This window comes from Podarcis bocagei (genome assembly GCF_964188305.1).
Source record: "Podarcis bocagei genome assembly, chromosome: 2".
In the NCBI taxonomy this organism is placed as follows: Eukaryota; Metazoa; Chordata; class Lepidosauria; order Squamata; family Lacertidae; genus Podarcis; species Podarcis bocagei.
Window position 1 is genome coordinate 103,857,868 of NC_138126.1, and position 27,323 is coordinate 103,885,190.

The window sequence follows — 27,323 nt, forward strand, 5'->3', positions numbered from 1 at the left end:
TACACATAATTGACACTAACATTGTAAAATTATTATGGATTTCTAGGCAATGAAAAGTTGCACTTTCTTTGTGACACCATTTGTGTAGTTGGCAGTGTACTGTTCAGGGTAGACTATGAGCTCATTTTGGGTGGTGAACAAGGTCTAGAGGAGACTGGCTTGGGATATGAGGCAGTATTGAGAAGCAAGAAGTAAGCATAGACTCCTGGGTATCTGTGGCTGGATCAGGTTGTTCACAGTACCCAATAGCTGCCTAGGCAAACTCCCAGGGAAGAGGGATGTTGTCTAACAAGAGTCATAGCCCATCCAAATAGGCCCAAGCTCCAACCTCTTAACGGAGGGCAAGTAACTTGGAGCATGGCACTCCATTGTTGTCAAGTGGGCTTCCAGGTATGTTATCTCTGTTGAAAGCCTTAATGGAAGTGAAGGTTATGGGTGGTTGGTGCGGTGATGGAGTTTTGGATCCTTTCTTGAGATGGGCCAGTGTTTGGCTCTGTATAGGGCACCTTCATGGATTCAGTTACCTTTTTTTAGCTCATGGCAAGTAGCTGACTAGCCTAGACTAATTCTCAGGTCAGCCGTAGAGTCCCTTCAGCATATGAAGAGCGGGGAAAGGCAATATTGAACAAGTAATAATTTATGCATAGAGAGGGGCAGGATGGAGATAAAAGCATGTGAGGAATGGCTCCATAGCTCCATAGTAAAGCACATGGTTTGCATGCATCTGTTCTCAGGTTTCTTCCCTGGCATCTCCGGTTCAAAGGGTCTCAGGCAACAAAACTGAGAAAGCCCTCTACCTGAGACCTCGGTGAACCACTGCCATGCAAAGTAGACAATACTGGGTTAGACAGAGCGGTAGTCTTCTGACTCCATATAAGGCAGTTTCATATGTTCAAAGCCTTTTGATGCATGGGGCCTTTTCTCTCAGTTGCAATCTGTTTATTATCATTTCTTAATACGCACCTTTTGTTATGCTGCTAAATGTGAAATTTATTGTTATTTCATAGCAGTTGGTGGGGTGGGGTGAATACAACCCTCCTGACCCTGACATCACAGCTGAATGCTGCAACGAATTAGAATTTTGCAACAGTCTGCTGTAAAATAAATATCCTTAGAACTATATAATTTAGAGCTCCAGAACTGAACTGAGCTCACAATAAATCTACACCAAAATCAATTTTGGTTACACCCACACCCACCCACACAGACACACACCCCTTTCCAGCTTTCTTCATTCTTTCAACATAGTTTAAGGGCAAGGAGTCAATTTGTTGTCATCTTTGTAAAACAGCTGGGGGTCAGAAATCTGTGTTGATCTACTTCAAATCACACAGTGATCTACCATTAGATCCTGATCTGTCTTCTGCTCACCCTGTTCTAGCACAATAGGCATAAATTCACTTCTCCTCTGCAAATGCATTCATTTTAACAATCCTCTCCCCCACCCCACTTCCAGTCTATGTGAGGCCATAGCACTCCCATAAGTGGGTCAGGCTGAGGCATTTTGCTTCTCTAGAACACTGCAACTCCACCAAATTTTGTGCTTAGGTCTCCCTTTTGCTACATATCCAAATGATATCTGAATCCCATTTTTAGCCCTTTCTCATCTTGAACATACTGTATTTGTGCTTTTATGCTAATGCAATTATCCAAGCAAAATGTGGTTTGCCTTGGAAATGAGTTTTCTGAAACCTCCAGGATCCATCAAGCCTGGGGTTTGCCTGATTTGATGGGGAAACGGGAGTTATAAGCAGCGTACTTAGGAATCCACCTATACATAATGCTATTTACAGAATACTGTAACTGTTCAGAGAGTGAAGTTATGGTCTTTGTAGGTCTAGGATAAGAAAAGGTAAAACATGAGATGCAAAGGAGAGGAAAGATAACATTTATTACATTTTATTATTATTACATTTATATCTTGCTGTTCTTCCAACAAGCTCAAGTCAGTATCCATTGTCCAGTTTCCTTCTTCTGCTATTTAACCTCACACAACATTCCATTAAAGGTTTATAGCACTAAGAGAGAGTGACTGGCCCAGGGAGCTTTATGGCTGTGCAGAGATTTTAATTCTGGTCTCCCTGGTCCTAGTGTGGCACTTTAGCAACTACAGGACACTGGTTAGGCTTAAGAAAAAGTGGGGAACTTTTCAAAAATGATGTGTGTTGCCACAAGCATGCATATTTAGATTGCTTTTCTCATATGCAGATTTAACAAGTCATTTGTGCTCTCATTTTAAAGCAGATGAAATGTCGGGTGTATCACCCAATTAAACAAATCTTAGTAAATTAATTGTATACACTTTAGGTGGCATAAATGGGAGTACCTCATTTAAGATGGCACTTGCTATCAGCAGGTTTTACATTTGCACTTAAAAATAAAATAAAATAAGAAGTAAAAAAATAAAGTAAGTTAAATAAATAAATGTGCTGGTTGGTCAGGACACCATTTTCATAAATAAATAAAAAATTGGTTAACCATTTAATTCACTAAATGTTGCAGTCCTACTTTAATTGCCTGTCATGTTGGCAAAATATGCATGATATAAAAGAGCAATATTGTTAACACAATAAAACAGTAAAATAAATAATAGCTTGTAGATTTTTATAAAATTTATTTTACGTATGTCATATGGATATTCACTCTCACTGAATCCCATGCACCATAACTATTGATAAGCTCTGGTTTTTTCTAAGGCCAGGAAAGGTCAGGCCCCCATATGGGATATCTTTGTCAGCTTCCCACAATCTCTAGTTTTCCCTGTGGCCTTTCCCAGTTTTACCAGGGGTATGTGTAGAGGAGGTAAACTGGCATCTGAAAAGGTTCTCACTTTGTTCCTGATGACACAGTTGTGTTGCCAGGAATGCTGGGATCTGTAGCTCTTAATTCCTCCCTGCTCAAACCATCAAGACAAGAAATTAAACTTGATTTAATCTCCACTGGGTTGCAGGGTCACAGTAATAACTTAAAGGTGGGTTCTTCAGGGTCCCTAGCTTTCTTTAGCTCTAGTTCTTTAGCTACTTTCTCTCCCCTCTCCCCAGCTCAGTAAATTTGGGGTGGTAGGAAAGCAGCAGGGAATATGAAGATGACTGACACTTAGGCAAGCTAATTAATTATGGGCTAAGACAAACTTGGGTTAGTTTGTAATTAGAATGGAGGAAATTCTGAATTTTGGCCCCATCCATTGTTGTGCAACTAGGGACTGCAGTGTTGGATTCCTCCAGCTTCTGATCTCTGACTAAGCCAGGCACTGGTGGGAAATTAAATGACAGCACGGCTATCTCAACTTTTGTGTGCCATGCCCTTTTCAGTACTTAGGGTGGTGAGGCAGAAAGATGTAAACCATTTGTACTGCCCTAATCATGGCTGTTAAATTGAATGAAGAGCCATGCATATCTGAATAAAAACCAAAAGCTATCAATGAAGAAGGCAATTTACTTCCCATGTTCATTGCTAAAAGGAATCATTTTGCAACTCTGTACTGCAAGGTCCATTTAACCAGTGTTGAATTGGCCCAGCTAATTACAGAGCTGTCATTTTAGATGAACTTGCAGCATATAACACTCCTTCCTCATGCTTTGTTTCTGCATCCCTTTTTTATTTATTATTGTACTCCATTATGCAGAAGTAGAAAAGCTTCCCCACCCCCCCTGCTGCTAGTATTTCCTTTCATCAGCACACTGACTCAGTTGGTTCAAGCTTGACACGAAGCAATTTTGGATGCGTCATTCATGTGAATCAGTGCTATGAGCAATCCTTTCACTAAAGGGGGGGGGGAATAAAATAAAATAATGTATAGGGAGGTAGGGGGGTACACTTTCTAATGAGTCAAAAAATTCTTCATAGAAATTCCCTCTGTTCTCCTCAGCGAGTAAGTGAATGAGGAATTGCAGTGGTGAATTCCGTTTTTTAAAAAAGATCAGATATATTAAAACCAAGTCTTTTGTGTGAGCTCGCTCTTTCTTCTTCTGTCATAAGAGAGTGCTGGTGTGTGTTAGTACAGAGTGCTGGAATACTGAAACACAGATTCCTTCTCCACCTCACCCCTGGTCTTTCATGAACTTTAAAAGGAATCTCAAACAGTTGAGATTTCCCAGAAGTCCTTATGTAACTTTCTGCACAGAACTAAGAGCACAGGAGGCAGAATGCTGATCAGGGAGAAGAGGGCTGTAGAGAGCTCTCCTGGTGGTACAAGCTGCCTGATGCATTGACAGCTGGCATCTTCTTGACTTTCATCATTTTTTCCTGTGCCTTCCAGAACACATGTGCCAAAAGTCAGGTTTGTTCTATGATCTCAAAGTCTGGCACAACAAAAGATACAAATTATGTGCAGAAAGTTCTAGACTAAGTAGGGTGAGAAGATACTAGCCAAAGCTGAGCTTTGTCATGACCCTGGGGTCAGACTCCCCTTCTTCAGCTGGATGAGGCTGGGGATTCAAGATGGGAGAGCGAATTGCTCTCAGGGCCAACCCCAGAATGCATACTAAGAAGCATTTGTGCAAGAGAAGCCCATTGCGCCAGTACCTCTACAGCCCAAGAGGGTCATGTTGTCCTCCTCTGATTCAGCTCAGTGGAACGTCTGCTTCCCACACTCAGTCAGAGTCCATGACTGCTAAAGCAGGCTGGGCACCATTAAACAAAAAGTCTCTTCGCACAGTTGGTGGAGCAAGTTACTTGGACAGAGCTGAAAATATTAATTTAGATTCAATCTGAGGATGGCTGCTGATGAAGCAGCATTTGGGCTGTTTGAGCTGTGCTCTTATGGCATCCTCAGCCTGAGCCCTGCATGGAGGTGTCCAAGGGGTCTGTGAAGCCCCACCTCGCCTCCTCACTGCCAACTTCATCATTCAAAAAAGAGCAATGATTCATTAAAAAGTCAGAGCTATTTTGGATACCCACACAGTAGTCTTTTGATGGCTTTCATTCTAATTCAAGAGGGAGGGAATAGCAACTGCATGCAAGATTGGCCAAACAGTGGCTGACTTGGAAAAATCTGCTTTGTTCATACAGTTTCCCATACCTCTTCATGTCATCTTAGGTCTACTTTTCGCCCTATAGGACGCACTTATTCCCCTCCAAAAATAAAGGGGAAATGTGTGTGCGTCCTATGGGGCGAATACAGGCTTTTCGCACCGGCCCCTCTCCCTCTCCAGGCTTCAGGAAGCTCTGCGCAACCCTCGGGAGCCCGGCGTGAAGCCGCACCGGGCTCCCGAGGGTTGCGCAGAGCTGCCTGCAGTCCGGGGCTCCGCACAGCCCCGCGCAACCCTCCGGAGCCCGGCGCGAAGCCGCGCCAGGCTCCCAAAGGTTGCGCAGAGCTGCCTGCGCTCCCAGGCTCGGCGCAGCTCCGCGCAACCCTCCGGAAGTTGTGCGGAGCTGCCTGCGCTCCTGGGCTCCGCACAGCTCTGCGCAACCCTCCGGAGCCCGGCGCGAAGCTGCGACGGGCTCCCAAAGGTTGGGCAGAGCTGCCTGCGCACCCAAGCTCCCACAAGCTCCCAGAGCGATGCCGAAGCCGCGCGCAGCTTCAGCATCGCTCTGGCTCCCGTTCTGGGGGCTGGGGTCGGAGGAAGCTCGGGCTTCCCCAGCCCCGCGCCTGTGGGGGAGGGATAATTTTTTTCCTTTATTTCCCCCCCCCAAAAAAATCTAGGTGTGTCCTATGGGACGGTGCGTCCTATAGGGCGAAAAATACGGTATACTAAAAACATACAACAATAATAACTAAAAGCACACATTTCCACCCATAAAATTATCACAAGCTGTCACCATTGCAGGGGATTGGACTTAGATGATCCTCAGGGTCCCTTCCAACTCTATAATTCTATGATTCTGTAAAACAGAAAGCAGCTAAAAACCATCCATTGAACAAACAGGTGCTAGTCTTCACCTTTTAAAGCCCTAAATGGCCTTGTTCCTGGTTATCAGAAGGGAACACCTTCATAAGCTAAGATCATTCAGGAAGGCATTTTTGAAGATACCCATCAGAGGTTCCATGCATGAGAAACCATGTTTGAACCTTCTCAGTAGTGGCACCACACATCTAGAACTCTCTGCTCAGATATATTTACCTGGCTATTTCACTGTCCTCCATTGGGATGGATATCCCAGTTTTGGAGGGCTTTTGACATGCCCAAGATGAAATGACTCAAACTGAGTTTGGTAGATGGAATGTTGTTCTAATTCGCCTGCATTTATTATCCTATTGTGTACTGTATGGTTTCATAATTTAAAATGGTTTTGGAATTGTTTGTTGTGCATTAGCATGGTGTTTTAATTGAAATGTACTAAGCAAGTGAGCAAGTTTTAAACAGGTATCACATTGCAAAGGAAAAGTTAGGCCGGGATAGCCATCCCAGATAATATAGACTACAACTCCCATCATCCCTGTCTATTGACCATACTAGCTGGGACAGATAGGAGTTGCAGCCCAAAACATCTGGAGGACACCACATTCATTAATCCTGGCTATATCCATGTAGACTAGGAAGCATGGGAAGAGATGCCTAGATGCTGCTGTGCATGGTTGCAGCAATGGCCAGGCTGTAGTTTGCTACATTTTGATGATTATCTGTACTATTCAGAGCAGACCCATTGAAACAAATGGATAAGTACAGTGGTACCCCGCAAGACGAACGCCTCGCAAGACGGAAAACCCGCTAGACGAAAGGGTTTTCCGTTTTGGAGGCGCTTCGCAAAACGAATTTCCCTATGGGCTTGCTTCGCAAGACGACAGCCCATAGGGAAATCTCCGGGACAGCGGGGAAGCGCAGCGCGTCTTCCCCACTGTCCTCGGACCTCCTCCGAAGCCTGGCGGCAGGGCGGGGACACCTCCTCCCGCCGCCGCCGGGCTTCGGAAGGCTCCTCTGAAGCCGGGCGGTGGGGCGGGAACACCTCCACCCGCCGCCGGGCTTCGGAAGGCTCCTCCGAAGCCGGGGGGCGGGGCGGGAACACCTCCCGCCGCCGCCCGGCTTCAGAACGATGCTCCGAAGCCGGGTGGCGGGGAGGGAACACCACCCGCCGCCGGGCTTCGGAAGGCTCCTCCGAAGCCGGGTGGCGGGGCGGGAACACCTCCCGCCGCCGCCCAGCTTCGGAACGATGCTCCGAAGCCGGGCGGCGGGGAGGGAACACCTCCTCCCGCCGCCGGACTTCGGAACGATGCTCCGAAGCCGCGCGGCGGGGCCGCGAAGCCTGGGCGCGCTGATCTCAGCGCGTGCAGGCTTCGGCATGCTGGCAACTCTCCGCAAGCAGCGGGAGAGGTCCGCGAAGCCTGTCCAGGACAGCTTTTGAAGGCGGGGGGGAGCAAAGACTTTCGCCCCCCGCCCACCTTCAGAAGAGGTCCTGGACCTCTTCTGAAGGCTGGCGGGGGGGCGAAAGTCTTTGTCCCCCCTGCCTGCCTTCCCAGGGGCTTTTAAATCGCCCCGGACAGCGGAGAAGTCCTCCGCTGTCCCGGGGCGATTTTAAAATGTCGCCCGCCAGCATTTTAAGATCGCCCCGGACAGCGGAGAAGTCCACCGCTGTCCCGGGGTTTTTTAAAATGCTGGGGGTGGGAAGAAAAGCCCTTGTCCCCCCCCCCCAGCCTTCAGAAGAGGTCGGGGACAGATTGTCCCCGGACCTGGTCTGAAGGCGGTTTCCATAGGAACGCATTAATTGATTTTCAATGCATTCCTATGGGAAACCGTGCATCGCAAGACGAAAAACTCGCAAGACGAAGAGAATTGCAGAACGAATTAATTTCGTCTTGCGAGGCACCACTGTAACTCAAGTCTATTAATTTCAGTGGATCTTACCTGATTATGACTTAATTTGGATATCACCCTTTGTACATTTATTTGTAACCTACCTACAAACTGAAGTAATTGAAGTGGCCTCCTCCCCAACATCTCACACATCTCACCTGGGTAAATACAGAAAAGGAATGGGAGCATGAAGTTTGAAAAGGGTTGCCTTTGTGACATGGTGAAGAGAAGCTAATATTAAGTTTTGCTAGAACATGTACTGCTAAATCCATTGTGTGTCAGGCAATCAAACAATCATTTGATCTGCATGAGCAAATGAAAAGTCAAGAAGTTAGGTTACTGCCCTGAAAGCTTTTTTTCCTGTCAAAAGGAAACTGACCCATTTAACCAAGGCAGAGACATAAATGAGGGCGTAGTCCATATACATCTGACTAAGTCATTGGACAAAAGTTCACAACTAAACTATCAGAAGTCATTCTTTTGCCCCAAATGTTGTGTAAAAATTATGTTAGGTGCAATCACAATACTGATGAGAGGGATTTTCTTTCCAGTGTGTGTTGTTTTTCATATTCTCCTGGGGAAATAACAGTACCATTTCATTAGCAATTAGTTATGCCTGGGTTTTTTTAAAAAAATCATTGTCATCATATTGCAGCATCTATCTTAAATGAATAAGAGAACTCATCTTTCAAAGATCCTGTCACAGTTATGAAATACAGTCTAAATCTGAGTTGTAGATTATTTCAGACTGCTAATGTGCTCATATTCAAGTAAAATAACATGTCCAGGAATCATTGCCAGTCATACAACTAGACTCTATTAGCATTTATAATTTGACCTCTGAGTCTCTATGTCTAGTAGTAAATTGAAAGCATACTCATTAATTAAAGAGATTGTAATCTCCTTCTGGCAGGGATTTATCTTTTGCCTGTGAATATATGCAAACCAGCATATATCCTGATGCTGTTATATAAATAATAACCGTAAATAATAATACTGAGTCTGGGACATTGTCACAGTTATAAGATCAGTGTATAATATGATAAATTGGCCATAGGATTTAATTCAGAAATACATTCCTTTTTCCCCCTTTTGCTTCTAGGAGTTTCTTTCAACAGTGTTTACACACAGATTTGGAGAGTCCTCTTACACTTGGCTGCTGACCCATACCCAGATGTTTCAGACTTGGCTATGAAAGTGCTCAACAGCATTGCTTACAAGGTAAACTATTGAGTTCTCAAGATTTCGCAAACTATAAATAAGTGGCTCTTGCACTTCTCCTTTTGGAAGGCTTTCTGTAATGATGTTACCAGTCAGTGAGAGCTTGAAGAATACAGTGGTACCTCGCAAGACGAATGCCTCGCAAGACAAAAAACTCGCAAGATGAAAGGGTTTTTTGTTTTTTGAGCTGCTTCGCAAGACGATTTTCCCTATGGGCTTGCTTCGCAAGACGGAAACGTCTTGCAAGTTTGTTTCCTTTTTCTTAACACCGTTAATACAGTTGTGACTTTACTTCGAGGAGCAGCTCATAGAACGCGGTGTAGTAGCCTTTTTTGAGGTTTTTAAAGACTTTGGTGATTTTTGAAGCTTTTCCAAAGCTTTCCCGACACCGTGCTTCGCAAGACGAAAAGAATCGCAAGACGACAAAACTCGCGGAACGAATTAATTTAGTCTTGCGAGGCACCACTGTAGATTCTCACATAAATTTGCTTATTTTGGTTGTTACTTTTTATTTATGGTCTACTTTAATCGAAGAACTATAGCCTGAGGAATAGCACTTAAAATGAAAAGAAATAGTTAATTCTCCATACCCTGCAAACAAAACAACAACAAAAACAAAAACTTGCAATCTAAATCAGGTACAGGTCATACAGGGGGAAAGGGGGAATTTTTTTAATTATGCATTATGTTATTAGACTGAATGTGCCTTAATCCCATTAATAAACTTCTTCTGATTTCCTGTAGCAGTCCTCTTCCCAAAAACACAGTATACAACTATTCATCCTAGTTCAGCTCTGCTTTTGTGGAGGAGTTGAAACTTAACTCTTAACATTGCCCTTCTTTGCCTTCTGCAACTCTGCCCTCTGAGGGGAGAAAGAAAAAGGAGAGTAGATGCTCAAACAGCTCCAGAAGAGCGTAATAGGCAACTGCTAGCAGGAAGGTAGTAGTTATTAGAAGGAACTGAATTATGTAATATGAATAACCCTGTAGATAGGGCTTTCCTTTAATGTCTAGCTAGTAAATTTGACTTGCGGTTTTGGTTATTTTCTTTGCAAACTCATTTAGATTATGCAAGTGAGAGTAAGACTGGATTGCAGATTGAAGCCACAACTGCTGCCCAGTGCAGGTGATCTAGTACATGTGAGTCAGCATGCAGACACCCCATCCCACTCCTCACTTCTCCTGTATGGATTGAAAGCACCACCATTATTGCTATTCTTCATTTTGCAAGGATGATGTGTGTTTCACTCCAGAGGCTGCCATCACTGCTGCTTTTGGAATTATTAGCTCAAATAGTGTTGATAACTGGGCTTTTTTGGAAATCACCTGTGATAACAAATCTTCTACCACAAACAAAGCACTCCCTAAACATTTAGATAATATTTGCTCTTGAAAGTACTTCCCCCATCACTCTCTCTAGATTGCAGCTAGGGGCTATTTGGAGATTGTCTTTGTTATGTTCTTGGCTCAAGCCCTTCTGGTTGCTCCAACAAACAAACAAACATGAGCCAGTCCAACATGAGGTGAGATCTCTTGCTGATTATTCAGTCCAACAATGTAGCTCAAGAACTTGAGGCTAAATGTGCTATGAGAGATGTCACTATTTTAGTGCGCTGAGAGGTGTCATGTTTAAACCTGTTGTCCTCCTTACAGTGCTATTTTTTCTTTTAAAATGTTTCTTTACTGGCACCCATGACCCACTGATTATCTCAGCTGATTGGCTAAATCTCTTTGGGTAGTTTTACGACACTGTACCAAACGAATTTAAGCATAAGGAATTAAAAATCTTGTTCCTGATACTTGTTCCTGTTCTTGCTCGTATCATTGTTACACTTACATTCGTAAGATAAAGTGATCAACAATATGGATCAACAATATGGATGCACATATATAGTGCACTTACCTGTAGACCAGGTTTCTGCTACTTAGATACAATAGAGCATGAGTATGACAGTTCTGGGTAATCCTTTTTTGCAACAAGGTGATTTAGCAAGCATGGCCTGCAGATTGAGTCATCATCATATTAAGGTGGTGAATTTTTCCCATGGTGATTTTTCTACAGCTCTTCCTTTCAACCAGTTTAATAATAGAATTATTCAATGATGCCTCTCGCTATTTGCACATATTGGAATTAAAGCTGATGTACTTTCATGTGTGGCATAACAGAATTGCAAGGTGGACAGGATCCATGATGGACCATGCCATTCCCGACCTCCAGGAAATAGAGATGATATATAACAGGATATATATAGAGATGATATATAACAGGAAGCACTACTCAGCCATATGATTCGCTTTTCCCATCGTTCACTTTGGTTATACAGTTGCTGCCGCCAAATCAGTTAATGGGTTTGGTATGATAATAGTTTAAATCATTGTTGAACTAGTGGAATTGGCATGGCTTAGAAGCAAGGTCTTCCAATAAGTGGCTATATATGCTCATTCAAAGAGAGCTCAGACAGCAATTAATGAATAGTGGTATTATCTACCATCTCTGTCAAAGTTGCCTTTTCTCTCCATCTTGAAAGTGCCAAACTTGATATGATAGAAGCTGAGGTGTCCAGGCAGTACCACATTTTATATGGTTGGTAGGCACACATGTGCTATATGTTTCTGAAGGCGGAGGAGGAGGAAGAGGAGTCATATTGTGACTTCTTTTTTATTTTTAAATATTTTATTAAGGGTTTTCTTGTTTTACAGAGGTAGGTGTAATGCCTCGTATTTCCCCCCCCCCCGGTAACATTTTTACAAATCTGTTTCATTTGTTGAGGCATTAGGGGGAGAAGAAAAAAGAAAAAAAAGAAAGGGGGTGGAGGGAGGGAAGATGGATGGGGGTGGGGTCGGGTGGCGGTGTTTCTATTATGCTTAATGTATGTAGAGTTTGGTGTCAGCGTTGCTTGTGTTGTTCACTTGTGTTCCTTTGGTGGTGAGAGAGGTTGGGGTTGGCCTAGGGTGTGATTGTTTGTTTGTGATTGGCTGTGGTGATATTGTGACTTCATCATAATTATGGATGGGCAGTGTTCCCTTTGAATAGCATCACCAGGTAAATTTCATTATATTTCTGGACACACAACCTGCATTTCTGTTTATATTTTATACAATATACATCACCATATTTTGGAGGGAACCATTTCCTTAGCTTACAAATAAATTACACACACACAGCCCAAATGCTTTGTGGTTATATCGCTAAGGAAAACCCATGGCAATTGTGCAGGTCCTCAGACTTGGAAGGGGAGAGGCCATGTCCCACGACAGTCAAAGAAGCGTGGGATAGCTCAAGTCCAGATGGCCTTAGAATTTGCAAATATGATAAGGTTAGTATGTGTGACTGCAGAAACCAGGGATTGGGAAATAGTAAAGGGAGCAGAAAATGTTCTTTGTGGCCAAGGATTTTAGCTGCTGCCAATTATTCACCTGCCATTCATCCTTTGTGTCTCCTACTCTTTGAGCTTTTACAACATCATGTAGAATAAATAAATTGTGGCATTTCACATTTGGCGTACTTGTTCAGATAGTCTTTTAACCTGGTGGTAATAGATGTTTTCTGCTTACACAAGAATTTCTGGATCACATCCCGGAATGTACTATGCATTTTCTTGGCTCCATAAAGAAGACAACAGAAAATGGCTACGCTTTTTGGCAGGGTGTTGTTGAGCATTCTTTGGTGGAATGGGAAATGCAGTGGAAACCTAAGTGTTTGATACATAACTGACAGTTATCATATAGTAAAAGGAACTGTTGCAGTGACCTCTTGCGTGTCCCATGAAACAGTGCTGACATAACACTGAGCACGGATTGTGTTTACCTCGTGATGATTACTGGTACTGCTGAGCAGACAGGATATCTGCACTTGTGATAGGTCAGCAAAGGTTCATTATAAAGTGTCGATTCATATGTTTATCATAAGTAAACTTCATAAATGGTTGCAGCTTGTGCTTGAATCTACCCTTTTGAAGTGATGATAGATCTTGTGTATCTCAGCATGAATGAAAGCCAGCAGTTTCTGCTTTAAATTTTATGTTCAAAGTTGAATGTCTGCCACTTCCCCATTTTTGTTGAATGTGTGAACTAGCTCCAGGTTTTTCTGTTGAATCCTCAGGAGTTACTAAAAAATTTTATCTGAACTGCCATTGTTATGTGCCTAGGTGAATTTTGCATAGTGGTCTTCCTCATCTCCTTTCAAAGCTTCCAGAGCACCTGTTTCTAAGTGACTGAACTTAAAAGGGTCAAGTTTAAACCCTTGAAGATGAAAAATTTCAGACCATTACATCATTGCCTAGGTTCTAGTTTTATGGCATTTCATTATAGTGACTGACCATACAACCTTTATCTCTCATCTCTGCTTTTTAAAATTTAGGATGATTTGACAACTCCGCATAGGTTGAATTGTGCTTTTGCTGTTGAGCAAATTTCATTCATCACAGAGGGCTTCCAGTGGGACAACTATTTTGATGTGGTTGTAAAAATATTATGTTATATTTTAGCACCTGGAATGATAGTATGAATACTCCAGAGCGTTTCTAACAGAGATTCCTACTTGCTATGTTCCTGAAAAGATGTGAAGTATGATACACTTGATCTTGAAGCATCAGATCAGCTTTATTTATACAGCCATTGGTCCATTATAAAATTCAACTGGCATAGCAGACCCCAAGCAACATAGAATGCTGCCCATTCCCACAGGGGATGCTGCCCATTCCCACAGGGGAATAAGCGTTAGACAATAAGGGTTTCAAAAATATAATTTACTGCTACACAAATTCCATAGCCATCTAAGACATGATGGAGAGCCAATTTGATCCCAAAATGTAACCTGTCACGCTGGCTGTTCCAGCAGCAGCTTCTCACTCTTATAGATGTGGCTGTTACTACATCAACTGCAATTTCCCCGATCAAGGGTATGGTGCTAGTGATGGCCTTGAACCTTTTCCTAATGAGCTGGGGAGGAGAGAAGAAAACTGCCTCAAAAGGCCGGCTCAACAAGGTGAAATCTGAAGGAGAGAGGCAATATGTGCCCTCAAGCACGGCTGCTGCAATCATCCAGTTTGCACCCAGCAATTTTGGGTGTAAAGTGCAAATGCAGGTACAATTGGAAAATGGCCTGCTGTTCATGCTATTTATTTCCCTGAGTTCCCAAATGCCTTGTCAGTGGCTCTTTACACCTTTTGTGTAAACTGCAGAGATCTTAATGGTCATAGTTTCAGTCTCTTTTGGATTTGACACACCCCTATAAGTGAAGTGTCTGCTGAATAAGAAGCCTGGTTTTTCACACTTCTTTGCCTGTTGTTCCCATCTCTCCCTTATCTAAGATTTCTAAAGGCAGTGAAAGAAGCTTATCTGAATACCTGCTTCTTTGTTGTTATGGTTGTTGTTGGTTTTAAAGTTATTGCTGCTGTTGTTTCTGAAGTTATTGCCTCAGAATCTATTACCTCACGCCAGCCCAGTATCTCAAGTGAATTTGGAGGGAAGTGACTCCAGTTATGAGGTCAGAAAGTAGTTTCTCTCCCCTGAATGCGGAGGGAATTTTTTTCCATCTATGGTTTCGGGTGGGTTAAGCTACTTTTATAAAGCACCATTTGTCCATTTGTTTGCAGATTTGAATGTTCTAGTTCCTGGTAATCTGTCGCTACAGTATTTTGGAAGGAACTTTTGCTGAGGCATCAAGTTCAAGTTGGGCATTTTGGTCAGATTGGTCATTTTAATGAGTTTTTCATTTTATAAAGGTAACCTCATTTGCCTGTTTTCTATTGCCAAATCCTGCCCCCAAAGTACCAGTGCAAATGTTAACATATTATATCTTGCATATGAATTAGGAACCTTTTATTAATAGGCATCAGATGAACCCTTATGTCGGGCATGGCCAAACTTGGCCCTCTAGCTGTTTTGGGACTACAATTCCCATCATCCCTGACCACCGGTCCTGTTAGCTAGGGATGATGGGAGTTGTAGTCCCAAAACAACTGGAGAGCCAAGTTTGGCCATGCCTGCCTTATGTCGTAAGTACATATATCTAAGTTGTATAGCAATACTATAGCAATGCTGAAGACTGCTTCCACTTCCCACCATTGATATTGAGGTTCAGTAAGGTTATTCCTGGTGGTAAAAATAATTTTATTCCCATGATTGGCCTTTGTTCTTTCTCAGTTTTTCCATTCTTTCTTTCCTAGGCGACGGTAAATGCCCGCCCCCAGCGCATCCTTGATACTTCTTCCCTCACACAGTCTGCCCCAGCCAGTCCTACCAACAAGGGCATGCACATACACCAAGTGGGGTAAGTACTACATCTTAAATCCCTTGTTATTCATAGCTGATTTTGTCCTTAAGGAGCAATGTGAATCAGTGTGCCATGCAGACATTCAGCTGTCTGGAGAGGTAAGCTATGGTAAATTTAGGACAAATTTCTCTCTCTGTAAAACTGATCTGACAATCCTTGCAATGAAGGCTGCAACACTGCAAAAGTATCCCTCTAAATTGACCCTGACTCATCCCACATTAGAAATGCTTTCAAATCCCTTTGCCAAAAGTTAGTCAGAAGTGACATATACAGTGTCCTACGTAACTCTGTTGAAGCCATCAAAGAAGGAGATTAATCTCTGTGTTGGAAAAAGTGTTGATCTCATCCTATAATGTCTGAAATGTGACACAAATGTTTTTTCCCTCCCTGAGGCTAGGAGAATGTATTGGGAAGTTGTTGCATTGTCTGTTTCCTAAAACTTATATTCAGTTATTTAAAATGCTACCCTTCAGACATTATAGGATACACACTTTTTCTTGGTTTTTGAATGACCATAACTCTGTAGTAGAGCATCTGCTTTGACTGCACAAGCTCCAAGGTTCAGGCCCTGGTTATCTCCAAATAAGGCTGGGAGAGCACAGTTTGAATTGTTGCCAGTCGCCAGTCGCACCAATGGTCTGACTTGGTTCCAGGTTGTGTGATTGTGGGGTAGGGGATAATGCACCAAATATAATGCATGGCTTTTAGGTACTAATTAGAAGTGGAAAAAGTTTCTCAGAACATACATTCTTCATTTGTGCTTAGTAACCCTTCCGTCAGAGATAACCCTACACTAGTTGCAGATAGGGGGACATGATTTTACAACTGCTGCATCAGCGCTTCTGCAGGGATTTCCAACATTAATTTCAAATGTCAGTTTCCCCTTTATAATCTCAACTGGCCAAAGGCCAACTGGTACCACTTGGTGGGTGGGGTGGAAAAGCACCTAGTGTTGAAAAACAGAATGGCTTTACCCACAAGAATAAATAAAGTGGAAAGTGACAGAGAAAACTTAAATTTGTAGTTGCAAAAGGCCATCTTCTGCAGCAGTCTGATTTCTTACTCTGCTGGTAAAACAATATCCAGTACAGCAATATTTCCACCCATATTTGATTTCCCATTTCTAGAGGATCTCCACCAACCACCAGCACCAGTAGCTCCAGCTTGACTAATGATGTGACAAAGCAGCCGGTCAACCGGGACCTGTCATCTGTAAGACCTGCAAATGTGGGCAACATAGGGGTGCAATACACTCCACACTCCCACCAGTTTCCTAGGACAAGGAAAATGTTTGACAAGGGCCCAGATCAGGTAAGATCATAGTCTTCCCTGTCTCATTGTACTCCAGTCCCTGAAATAACTCTCATTTGTTTTGCTTCTTCTCCAGTTTTTGCTATGTCACCTTTATTTTTCCTGTAATCCTGGCAATACAAATAAGATATTTATTTATTGTTGTTAGATTTTTTTAAAAAATCAAAATAAAAAAACCACCACCACCATGTGACTTAACAACAAAACAGAAGACAATAAATGCAACAGATTTTTTGCATATAACAGATTTTTAAATTGTTTCCCTTGCAATGACCTTGTTTCCTTGCAATGACCTGTGAAGGTAGGGTAGGCAGAGAGATAGTGACTAGCCCAAGGTCACCTGGTGAGCTTCATAGCTTGAGTCCTTCAATCCTTTACACCATACAGTGACAAATGCAGCAAGAAAATAAATGTAGAGTACAATTTCTGGATGCGGGTGGCGCTGTGGGTTAAACCACAGAGCCTAGGGCTTGCCGATCAGAAGGTCGGCGGTTCGAATCCCCGCGACAGGGTGAGCTCCTGTTGCTCGGTCCCAGCTCCTGCCAGCCTAGCAGTTTGAAAGCATGCAGTGCAAGTAAATAAATAGGTACCGCTGCGGTGGGAAGGTAAACGGCGTTTCCGGAAGCTGCTCTGGTTCGCCAGAAGTGGCTTAGTCATGCTGGCCACATGCTGTACGCCGGCTTCCTTGGCCAGTAAACCGAGATGAGCACCGCAACCCCAGAGTCGTCCTCGACTGGACTTAACTGTCGTGGTCCCTTTACCTTTACAAGTTCTGGTGCTGATCAATCTGAGCAGAAATATAAGTGAAGGCAGTCCTTCAGATACAATAGTCATAACCTAGTATAATAATGTGATACAGAAAAAGTCTCTGGCTGCTAGAAATGTGATACTATGCCTACAATCTTTTCCAGCCTCTCTTCCTCACTGCATATTTTTGCCATTCTTGATGGCATGCAATTACTCTCCCTGAAAATATGGTTTCCTTTTGTAACCTAATTCTGTTAATGCATCTTGAGAAAGGCTTCTTCATGCGCTACGCTTTTGTGTGAACTTATAGCTTACAGAATAAACACTGTGGTTTAGTGTTTTAAAACCTTTTTGAGATAGGTACATATGTCAGGGATCTTTCAGTTGGGCTCTGTCTCTCTGCAGTGTTGACTATAAGGGGAAACACTTGCAGCCGTAAGTCTCAGGAGCCATTCGGGTTACCAGATGCAATTTAGAAGCGGGCTTCTTTTTTCTGTAGTATTTTCATAGAAAGAATATTTGAATGTGGACATGCCAGTTTCTCTTGTCATTTTGGTGTCATTTCACCTTCTGAAATTCTCCCTTTTATACTTCTACTGAAGACACAGGTGCCCTGTTCAATATTAAAATCGGCACCCTAGAGAATACAGGTCTCTGCCTTTTAGACAGCATTAATATACTTTTCACTAGGCCTGTGTGTGTGTGTGTGTGTGTGTGTGTGTGTGTGTGTGTGTGTATTTCCTTACAAAGGCCTAAATTCATACGCTTCTTTCAAACAAATATGTACAGCATTTTGGGACAGCACTATAACACATAGTTCTTAAATTTATTTATTATTTATTATAATATTATAGCAATCTTTGGAATTCTTCTATGGACCCCTTTCACCTCCCATTTGCATAGTTGGAAACATGTGTCATTGTTGTCTTTTCTTATAGGCAGTGGTAGAATTGGAAATAGCACCCGGCTACCTGGTTCATAGGTAGCAACTTTCATAGAAAATACTGTAAAGCTTGAGGAACCAAGCTGGTAAAAGTCAGGGTGGTGTAGTAGTGGTTAGAATGGACTAGGACTGGGGAGATTGAGTTTCAGTTCCCCACTCACCCATAAATCTCACTGGGTGCTGTAAAAGCAGTAACATCAGAAGACAAGGACGCATCAAGAATGACACATGGGAAGTCACTTAAACAAAATTGTATTCATTTGGAAATAATTTGTATAATTGGGTTAAGACCTGGAAAATCAATTTTAGAAATTGGCAAAAATAAATAAATCTTGCCCAAGGTCACACAGCAAGATTTTTTTTGCCAATTTTTACAATCTAAGCAACCTCACCGGGTTGCTTTGAGAATGAAATGGAGCAGGGAAAACCTTGGAAGACAGTGGCATATATACCGTATTTTTCGCACGATTGGACGCACCGGACCATAGGACGCGCCTAGTTTTTTTGGGGGGAAATAAAGGAAAAAAAATTTCCCTTTATTTCCCCCCCAAAAGCAGGTCAGGGAAACCGAACCAGGTCGAGGAACAGCGGGATAGTGGCGCTGCGCCTCCCTGCTGTCCCCCGAGCTTGTGGGGCTGGCTGATGTCTGCCTAGCGCGCGGGGCGCTCTGCTTCAGGGCGCCCTACCCGCCGGGCGGCAGGCTGCTATCCGCAGCTTGGGGAGCCTTGTGGGGAACTGCTGCAGGGCTCCCCACGCTGCGGATGTATGCCTGGCGCGAGGGGCGCTCTGCTTCAGGGTGCCCCACCCGCCGGGCGGCAGGCTGCTATCCGCAGCGTGGGGAAGCTTGCGGGGAGCTCCTGCAAGGGTCCCCATGCTGCGGATGTGTTCCCAAAGCGCCGGGAGCTCTGCTTTCAGGGCGCCCGACGCTCCGGGAAGCAGGCTGCTATCCGCAGCCTAGACACGGCTAGCGGAGCGCTAATCCCGAAGCTTGGGGCGTGCGGAGCTCAGCGTGCCCCAAGCTTCTGGGCGCCGGCAAGGTCTCCGCTAGCCCTGGGAGAGCCCCGCGACGTCGCGGGGCTCTCCCAGGGCTAGCGGAGACCTTGCCAGCACCCAGAAGCTTGGGGCGCGCTGAGCTCCGCACGCCCCAAGCTTCGGGATTAGCGCAGTGGTCCGCTAGCCCTGGGAGAGCCGTGCGACGTCGCGGGGCTCTCCCAGGGCTAGCGGAGACCTTGCCGGCACCCAGAAGCTTGGGGCGTGCTGAGCTCCGCACGCCCCAAGCTTCGGGATTAGCGCAGTGGTCCGCTAGCCCTGGGAGAGCCGTGCGACGTCGCGGGGCTCTCCCAGGGCTAGCGGAGACCTTGCCGGCACCCAGAAGCTTGGGGCGTGCTGAGCTCCGCACGCCCCAAGCTTCGGGATTAGCGCAGTGGTCCGCTAGCCCTGGGAGAGCCGCGCGACGTCACGGGGCTCTCCCAGGGCTAGCGGAGACCTTGCCAGCACCCAGAAGCTTGGGGCGCGCTCAGCTCCGCACGCCCCAAACTTCGGGATTAGCGCAGTGGTCCGCTAGCCCTGGGAGAGCCGCGCGACGTCGCGGGGCTCTCCCAGGGCTAGCGGAGACCTTGCCGGCACCCAGAAGCTTGGGGCGTGCTGAGCTCCGCACGCCCCAAGCTTCGGGATTAGCGCAGTGGTCCGCTAGCCCTGGGAGAGCCGCGCGACGTCGCGGGGCTCTCCCAGGGCTAGCGGAGACCTTGCCGGCACCCAGAAGCTTGGGGCGTGCTGAGCTCCGCACGCCCCAAGCTTCGGGATTAGCGCAGTGGTCCGCTAGCCCTGGGAGAGCCGCGCGACGTCGCGGGGCTCTCCCAGGGCTAGCGGAGACCTTGCCGGCACCCAGAAGCTTGGGGCGCGCTCAGCTCCGCACGCCCCAAACTTCGGGATTAGCGCAGTGGTCCGCTAGCCCTGGGAGAGCCGTGCGACGTCGCGGGGCTCTCCCAGGGCTAGCGGAGACCTTGCCGGCACCCAGAAGCTTGGGGCGTGCTGAGCTCCGCACGCCCCAAGCTTCGGGATTAGCGCAGTGGTCCGCTAGCCCTGGGAGAGCCGCGCGACGTCGCGGGGCTCTCCCAGGGCTAGCGGAGACCTTGCTGGCACCCAGAAGCTTGGGGCGCGCTCAGCTCCGCACGCCCCAAACTTCGGGATTAGCGCAGTGGTCCGCTAGCCCTGGGAGAGCCGCGCGACGTCGCGGGGCTCTCCCAGGGCTAGCGGAGACCTTGCCGGCACCCAGAAGCTTGGGGCGTGCTGAGCTCCGCACGCCCCAAGCTTCGGGATTAGCGCAGTGGTCCGCTAGCCCTGGGAGAGCCGCGCGACGTCGCGGGGCTCTCCCAGGGCTAGCGGAGACCTTGCCGGCACCCAGAAGCTTGGGGCGCGCTCAGCTCCGCACGCCCCAAACTTCGGGATTAGCGCAGTGGTCCGCTAGCCCTGGGAGAGCCGTGCGACGTCGCGGGGCTCTCCCAGGGCTAGCGGAGACCTTGCCGGCACCCAGAAGCTTGGGGCGTGCTGAGCTCCGCACGCCCCAAGCTTCGGGATTAATGCAGCGCTCCGCTAGCGGTGGGAGAGCTGGGTCTCCCTCTGCTAGCAGATAGCTTCCTGAAGCCTGGAGAGCGAGAGGAGTCGGTGCGCACCGACCCCTCTCACTCTCCAGGCTTCAGCGAAAGCCTGCATTCGCTCCATAGGACGCACACACATTTTCCCTTGCTTTTTAGGAGGGAAAAAGTGCGTCCTATGGTGCGAAAAATACGGTAAATGTAATGAGCGTTTTCATATATATTTTTCATCCGAGTGGCCTCACCACCATTTTCAGTAGTATGCATATATGACTGCAAATATGATTGGAGGGCTCCCTCAGCTACTTTGCTCAGTCCTGGCTGTGTGACTCTTTAACAGCATTCTGTACTTGTGTTTGTGAAAAGAGCTTGACTTTATTTGGTTGAGCTTAACAGTGTACGTTTCCCTTGAAAAGGATCACAGGAGAATGTTGGTATCTACCACATAGAAAGATACAAAGGTTGTCAGCCCTAAGAAGTGCTTCCCCTAGTTAGTGTTACCAAAATGGTCAAGATACTTTATCACAGGGCATAGCAACTTCTGTGGCATGTAATATTTGAGAGCAAAATATGGCCACATTCCGCCATGATTGGCTTCAGAATTAATATACACTGGTACCTCTGGTTACGAACATAATTCGTTCTTAAGCTGAAACCGTTCTTATCCTGAGGCACGCTTTCGCTAATGGCACCTCCCGCTCTCATCCTGGGGCAAAGTTCGCAACCAGGAGCAACTACTTCCGGGTTAGCGGAGCTTGTAACCTGAAGTGTTCATAACCAGATGCATTCATAACCAGAGGTACCACTGTACTAGGCTATCTTCTGATTTGGCGGGGGGCGGGGGAAGGTTGTTCCAATAAACTATTATTGGATGGTGACGTCCTATTGTGGTTGATGTGATATACACTCGGAGAAACCAGATGTGCAGGTACTGTAACTGAAGCACGTGTACCTTTGTTTCCTCACTTTTCTCTGGACAGACAGCTGATGATGCCGATGATACTGTGGGGCATAAAAACTTCATGTCAGCAACAATGCAGACGGGGTTTTGTGACTGGAGTGCCAAGTATTTTGCTCAACCGGTGATGAAGGTACAGTCTGCCTTTCTTCTATAAGCCCTTTTCTGAATTGCAGAATCAATTGAATGCACATCACCCTAAAAATCAAATTACTATTTGCACATGTACACACATGCGTATGCATGCGCGCGCGCACACATGCACACATGCATGTTCACACTGCCAAGTTCTCATTCATGATCTCCTCTCTCTCTCTCTTTGTTCATTTACTTTCTGTTCCAGGAGTTGAGCATTTACTTATTTATTTTAAACACACACAAAAAACACCCAGCAGCTATTGATTCCTTCTCTTTGGTAATAGCCTGGCATGCAGATGGATAAATATTACAGGCTTCATTCACAGAATGCTTTGTAATTGCTTGTCAGTTTTGTGCTTTAGCTAACACTTCCCAGCTCATTCTGAATCCATCCCGTATGGTTTTATCAGCAGTAGGAAAATAATACATGTGTGTGGAAGGGGAGTGGTGGTTTGTATTGTACTCATTGTTTTCATAAGCATGCCCCTGCTTCTGCCACATTCAGGGTCCTGCCATTGGAACCCTATGATTGTGCTGCAAACTGAAGAAAGGCGTGGGGCATGAAAGTCAGAGGTTACATATGTTTATAGCCAGTACTGGGTTAATGGACAAGCTAAGTAAGCTACAATTTAGGGGCTCAGATTATGAGGGGCCTCTAAATACAAAACACATATACAAACCCCGCCCCAAAGATTTCTAAGGTTTTTATGATCTGTTAAAACACACAAGAGAACATACATTTTTGTTCTGATGTGACAATAATATATTTAGTACCATACTTATCATACTGTGATTATAAATCAACTCTCATTGGGTGACATCCATGGCTTTGCTCTCAAAAATAAAAACCATGAAAGAAAGTGGTTTACATTTTGTGTTATGTGCAGAACACACACAGTAGATGCTGTGTGGACTCTTCTACTTAGTAAGTGATAGACTGCATGTTTAACGGCTCTTGTGCTGCTCTACATTTTAAAAAAATCCTATGTGCTAAGAGGGTACATTATATAGAAACAGGAATACTGCAAGATAGTTTGTTAGTTTTTAATTGCATCCTCACTTATGTACCAGTATAAATTCAAATATAAAAGTGTATTATTTCATTGTCTTTTCTGTTAGAATAGTACACATTTGGGCTCTCTTGATCATGACATAGTTTAGGGCCTCCGTCTTAGCCCTGTTTGTAGTGCCACTTGTTGCAAAAAGGTATAATGGGCCATATTGGGTGGTAGCAAGAACCTATATGTGGATCAACAAGATTGCAGGCTCCCTTTCCACATACACAGCACAGCATAAAGGATGGCAGATCTCTTTCCACAACCATGGGATCCCATTCTACCATACAAGTAGAAAGTAAAATGACTTGCACATCCTCTGTACCTAATGATAAGCCAAATTGTGGCTTAGTGCAAATGCACAGACTCCCAGAGAGATTGTGGCCCCTTAGCTCCTCTCTGGTTGTTTTCCTGCTGTGCTGCACAGAACTAAGCATGACATAGTGTGTTTTCCAGACCTGGACTCATGGTTTAGCTCTCCCAGTCAACCCATGAGCTATAAACCACAGGGCAAACCTTGGTTCATGGTTAGTCTGGAGAGATATAAACCATAAACTCAAGTTAAGTAGACATACCAAGCCATGGCTTAGCTGCAGCAGCAGAATGACCAGTGAGGAGCAAAGTGGCTGCAATCTCCTCTCTTAGGGCTCACACATTCACCATAAGCCATTGTTTTTGAAGCTGGTGATTCAGAGCTCACAGGGCCCAAAGCTGGTGGTTTGGAGCACGTATAATCTGAGGCTGGTGGTCCTGAGCCCACACAGCCTAAGGCAAAAGCTTCACATATGCTGTCCCCTGAGCCTAACCCACCAGAGGAATCTAGTCCTTTCCACACTATCACAGCTGCCCCACTGTGCAGGAAGCACACCAGGCAGGAGGCCACAGAATTCACAGAAAATGTAAGCCAAATTTACCATCAAGTATGCATTCAATGGGACACGGGTGGCACTGTGGGTTAAACTGCAGAGCTGAAGACTTGCTGATCAGAAGGTCGGTGGTTCGAATCCCCGCAATGGGGTGAGCTCCTGTTGCTCGGTCCCTGCTCCTGCCAACCTAGCAGTTTGAAAGCACGCCAAAGTGCAAGTAGATAAATAGGTACCGCTCCGGTGGGAAGGTAAATGGCGTTTCCGTGCGCTGCTCTAGTTCGCCAGAAGCGGCTTCGTCATGCTAGCCACATGACCTGGAAGCTGTACGCTGGCTCCCTCGGCCAATAAAGCAAGATGAGCATTGCAATCCCAGAGTCAGCCACGACTGGACCTAATGGTCAGGGGTCCCTTTACCTTTATGCATTCAATAGAGAGCTGCAGCTAATCCTGGTACCATGCGTATGGGAAAGACAACAAGGCAGTTTGGCTCCTTGTGCTTGCCAGCTTCCAGGTGGATTGATGGGGTGGGGGGTTGGAAAGGAGATGAGCTGGAAGGGACCGTTTCCCTTTTATAATCAGCAGAAAATGCCAAGGAGGACAGCGAGGAGTAAGAGGACACCAGGACAGAGAGAGATTGCAAGGGAGGAAATGTCGCAGCAGCATCAGAGAAGGTGTAAAAGTGATAGATGGCTTGCAGGAGGGAGGGTAGGCAAGCCCCTATGATGAACTGGCCTGTAAACAAGTCATTTGGAGGCAGTGTTCTCCAGCCATTTTTGATGGCCCACCAAGTAGGAAACAAAGTAAAAAATGAAGAAAACCTCATGAGAAAGAGCCCAGCTATTGCACAGTGCAAGTCATTCAGTCTGCTTTCTGGACCTCGAGAATGAGGGCTCTAGTCCCATTCAGCCATGGAGCTTGGATGACAACCTTTCAGCCCGTATTTCCATTAGTAAAAACAGGAATAATAGCAGCCTGCCTCACAGAATATGAATGAGAGGTGGGTTGTATGCCAAACAATGCTGTATAAATTATGTATAATAATGACACCAAAATCATCACAATGGTACAGGGAAGGACAGCTTCTAAGCAGCTGTCTGCATACTTGCTGCAAACAGCTGTGTTTTCTGTATCTTTCCTTGCTAATTACTACAGAGGTTTGTGTTCAAAGAAAAACTTGCTCCCTCCCCTCTCATCATGCTTCTATTCATCTCCACAGTAAAGAGGCAGTGCTGAATTCATGATTCTGGAATTACATTTAATACCGTGAGCAAGCTAATGCTATGCCTCTGACTGTTACCGAAAATGCCAAACCTTCATTGTGCATTTTGCACATTATATCTAACCTACACACAAGCAAGGTGAAGTGGGAAGGCTGAAGAAGAGAGCTGGGCTGGGTTCAAGATTTGAACACAAGAATGTAGGCCAAATACAGCACAATCTTTCAGCTCACATGCTATGTTGAGCAACGTTATGTTCATATTTTATTTGTGTGCCATGAGGGTTAACAAACAATTTTTCTCTGATCCAGATACCACTTGAGCTTCCTGGGAGAGTTGCAGTGATTAAGTATTCTGCCTGTCTGTTGTCCCAGAGGGACATCAACAACAAACTTTTTAAAAAAATGCCAGTTTTTGCTTGCTGTGTAATTAAAGCCTCTGCTTTTCAACAGCAAGGGCAGAACTGTTGGTGTCTCACTCTCTTTGCTGTTTCTAGATGTATTAATGTTGAAGCAACACTGGAACATTTTGCCTTAAGTAAAAGCTTTCTAATCCAGGAGGGAGGTCAGCAAGTCACATAATCTTCTAGGACCAAGAGTTGACCCTGCTTTATTTCATGCATCTTTAGGGTTTCCATTTGTCACCAGGCTGTTTATCTACAATCTGAATTCATTGGCATCCATATGTCTTAGAGAGTTACAGTGCTTGCTGTGGCTGTAGAGAACAACACAGAGTTGGCCTACCAATGGGCCTGGTGCCAGAAGCCAATTCCCCATAGAATTGGGGTTCCTGCCATCTTTCATCTGTGGACATTACCAATCTAGTGTAGACATCACTGAGACAGAAGTGTGAACATGCTGGGAAGGTAACCTTGGAACAACACATCTTTGAGACTGTCCTGCCATGTGGTACCCCGGTTCTTCCTGATACAGCGCATGTGGAAAGCATCAATGGAAAAGGTTGCTGGTTATGGTGGCGCCCAGTTAAACAAAATTGTCTACCACCTCAAGCCTGGGGTCAGAAATGCTGGTGCATGGTGTGCTAGCAAGACCCTGACCCAAGATGTCAGGCCGATGGTCAGGCCAAACTCCATGCAGGCTTGTAAAAACATTTGATGAGTCTCTGCAGAGCTTCCTCAAGTCTTTGTCATCTGCAAACAACATCTCTTGGATAAGAACCCGCCACACTTTTGTCTTGGTGTGGAGACATGCCACAATGAACAGACCCCCTCCCCATCTTCTGTCAAGAGCAACAGAGGGAAGAACATGCCAAAGAGAGTTGGGGCAAGAACACAGCCCTCCTTCATACTGCTCTTTAAAGGGAAGGTGTCTGAGGATGAAGCATCATACTGGATTGTGCCACACATGTTCTCGTGGAAGGACATGGCCATTTTGTGGCGCTTAGATGGGCATCCTATCATGTTGAGCAGTGGGCATCCTATCATGTTTAGATGGGCATCCTATCATGTTGAGCAGTGTGAAGAGTACTTTTCAGCTGACAAGGTCAAAGCCCTTCATCAGGTCTATGCAATCTGAATTAGAACTCAGGAAACTCAAGGGCTGGTATTCTTTGGCCTCATTTTAAAATCACAAGAACATAAAAAGCACCCTTCTCGCCCCCATAATAACATATCCTCATGCATCACAGATGCATTTATAGAACAAAACTAAGGAGACACGCTGAAGGTTCTCATGAATTAGACTAGGCAATTGAAATTTGAATTGTGAGCATCCATCCAAAGCAGCACAAGTTTCTGGATGTAAGGTTCTTAGTTAGAGGTTGTGTTCATAGCGATGAGTTGCCAGAAATTCATGCCAATTCATACTGGCATGACAACTTCCTGTGTTGCACGTGTGTGTGTGTGTGTGTGTGTGTGTATGTATGTGTACACATGTATATCTTCCAAAATTACTCTGCTACAGTATTTTATGCACAGTCTGTCAGCTGAAGAGGGAGCAGAAATAAATGTCTCCCTATAGGCAGTACAATAGGTTTCTTGCATGCTGGGTAATGTAAAAAGGCTGAAATATGTCTTGCAATGAATTCATATAACTTTGCTTGCAAGAAGCAGGCACATTCATCGCATTAGATAGGCAAGACTACAGTTATTAAAATAAGAATTATGTATGTACTTTGAGTTGTCAGGGGGTGGTATTAACTGGTCCGCTGAACGTGCCCCCCTTCCCAGTGCTTTGAGAACCACTTAAACAGGCAGATTCATGGAGGATGAGTCTTATCAATGGATGGCAATATAGAACCTCCAGGT

At 45.2% G+C, this 27,323-nt stretch overlaps 1 protein-coding gene across 2 annotated transcripts in view; it reads left to right on the top strand.

The window, feature by feature from the left end:
- The window catches only part of RPTOR (regulatory associated protein of MTOR complex 1), a 325,607-nt gene that overhangs the window by 246,419 nt on the left and 51,865 nt on the right, over window positions 1-27,323 (top strand). For both annotated transcript variants that reach the window (XM_081180842.1, XM_081180843.1), the window contains exons 21-24: window positions 8,833-8,951; window positions 15,122-15,225; window positions 16,356-16,539; window positions 21,804-21,914. In XM_081180842.1, coding sequence (XP_081036968.1) covers window positions 8,833-8,951; window positions 15,122-15,225; window positions 16,356-16,539; window positions 21,804-21,914 — 518 coding nt within the window. The remainder of the gene's footprint in view (window positions 1-8,832; window positions 8,952-15,121; window positions 15,226-16,355; window positions 16,540-21,803; window positions 21,915-27,323) is intronic.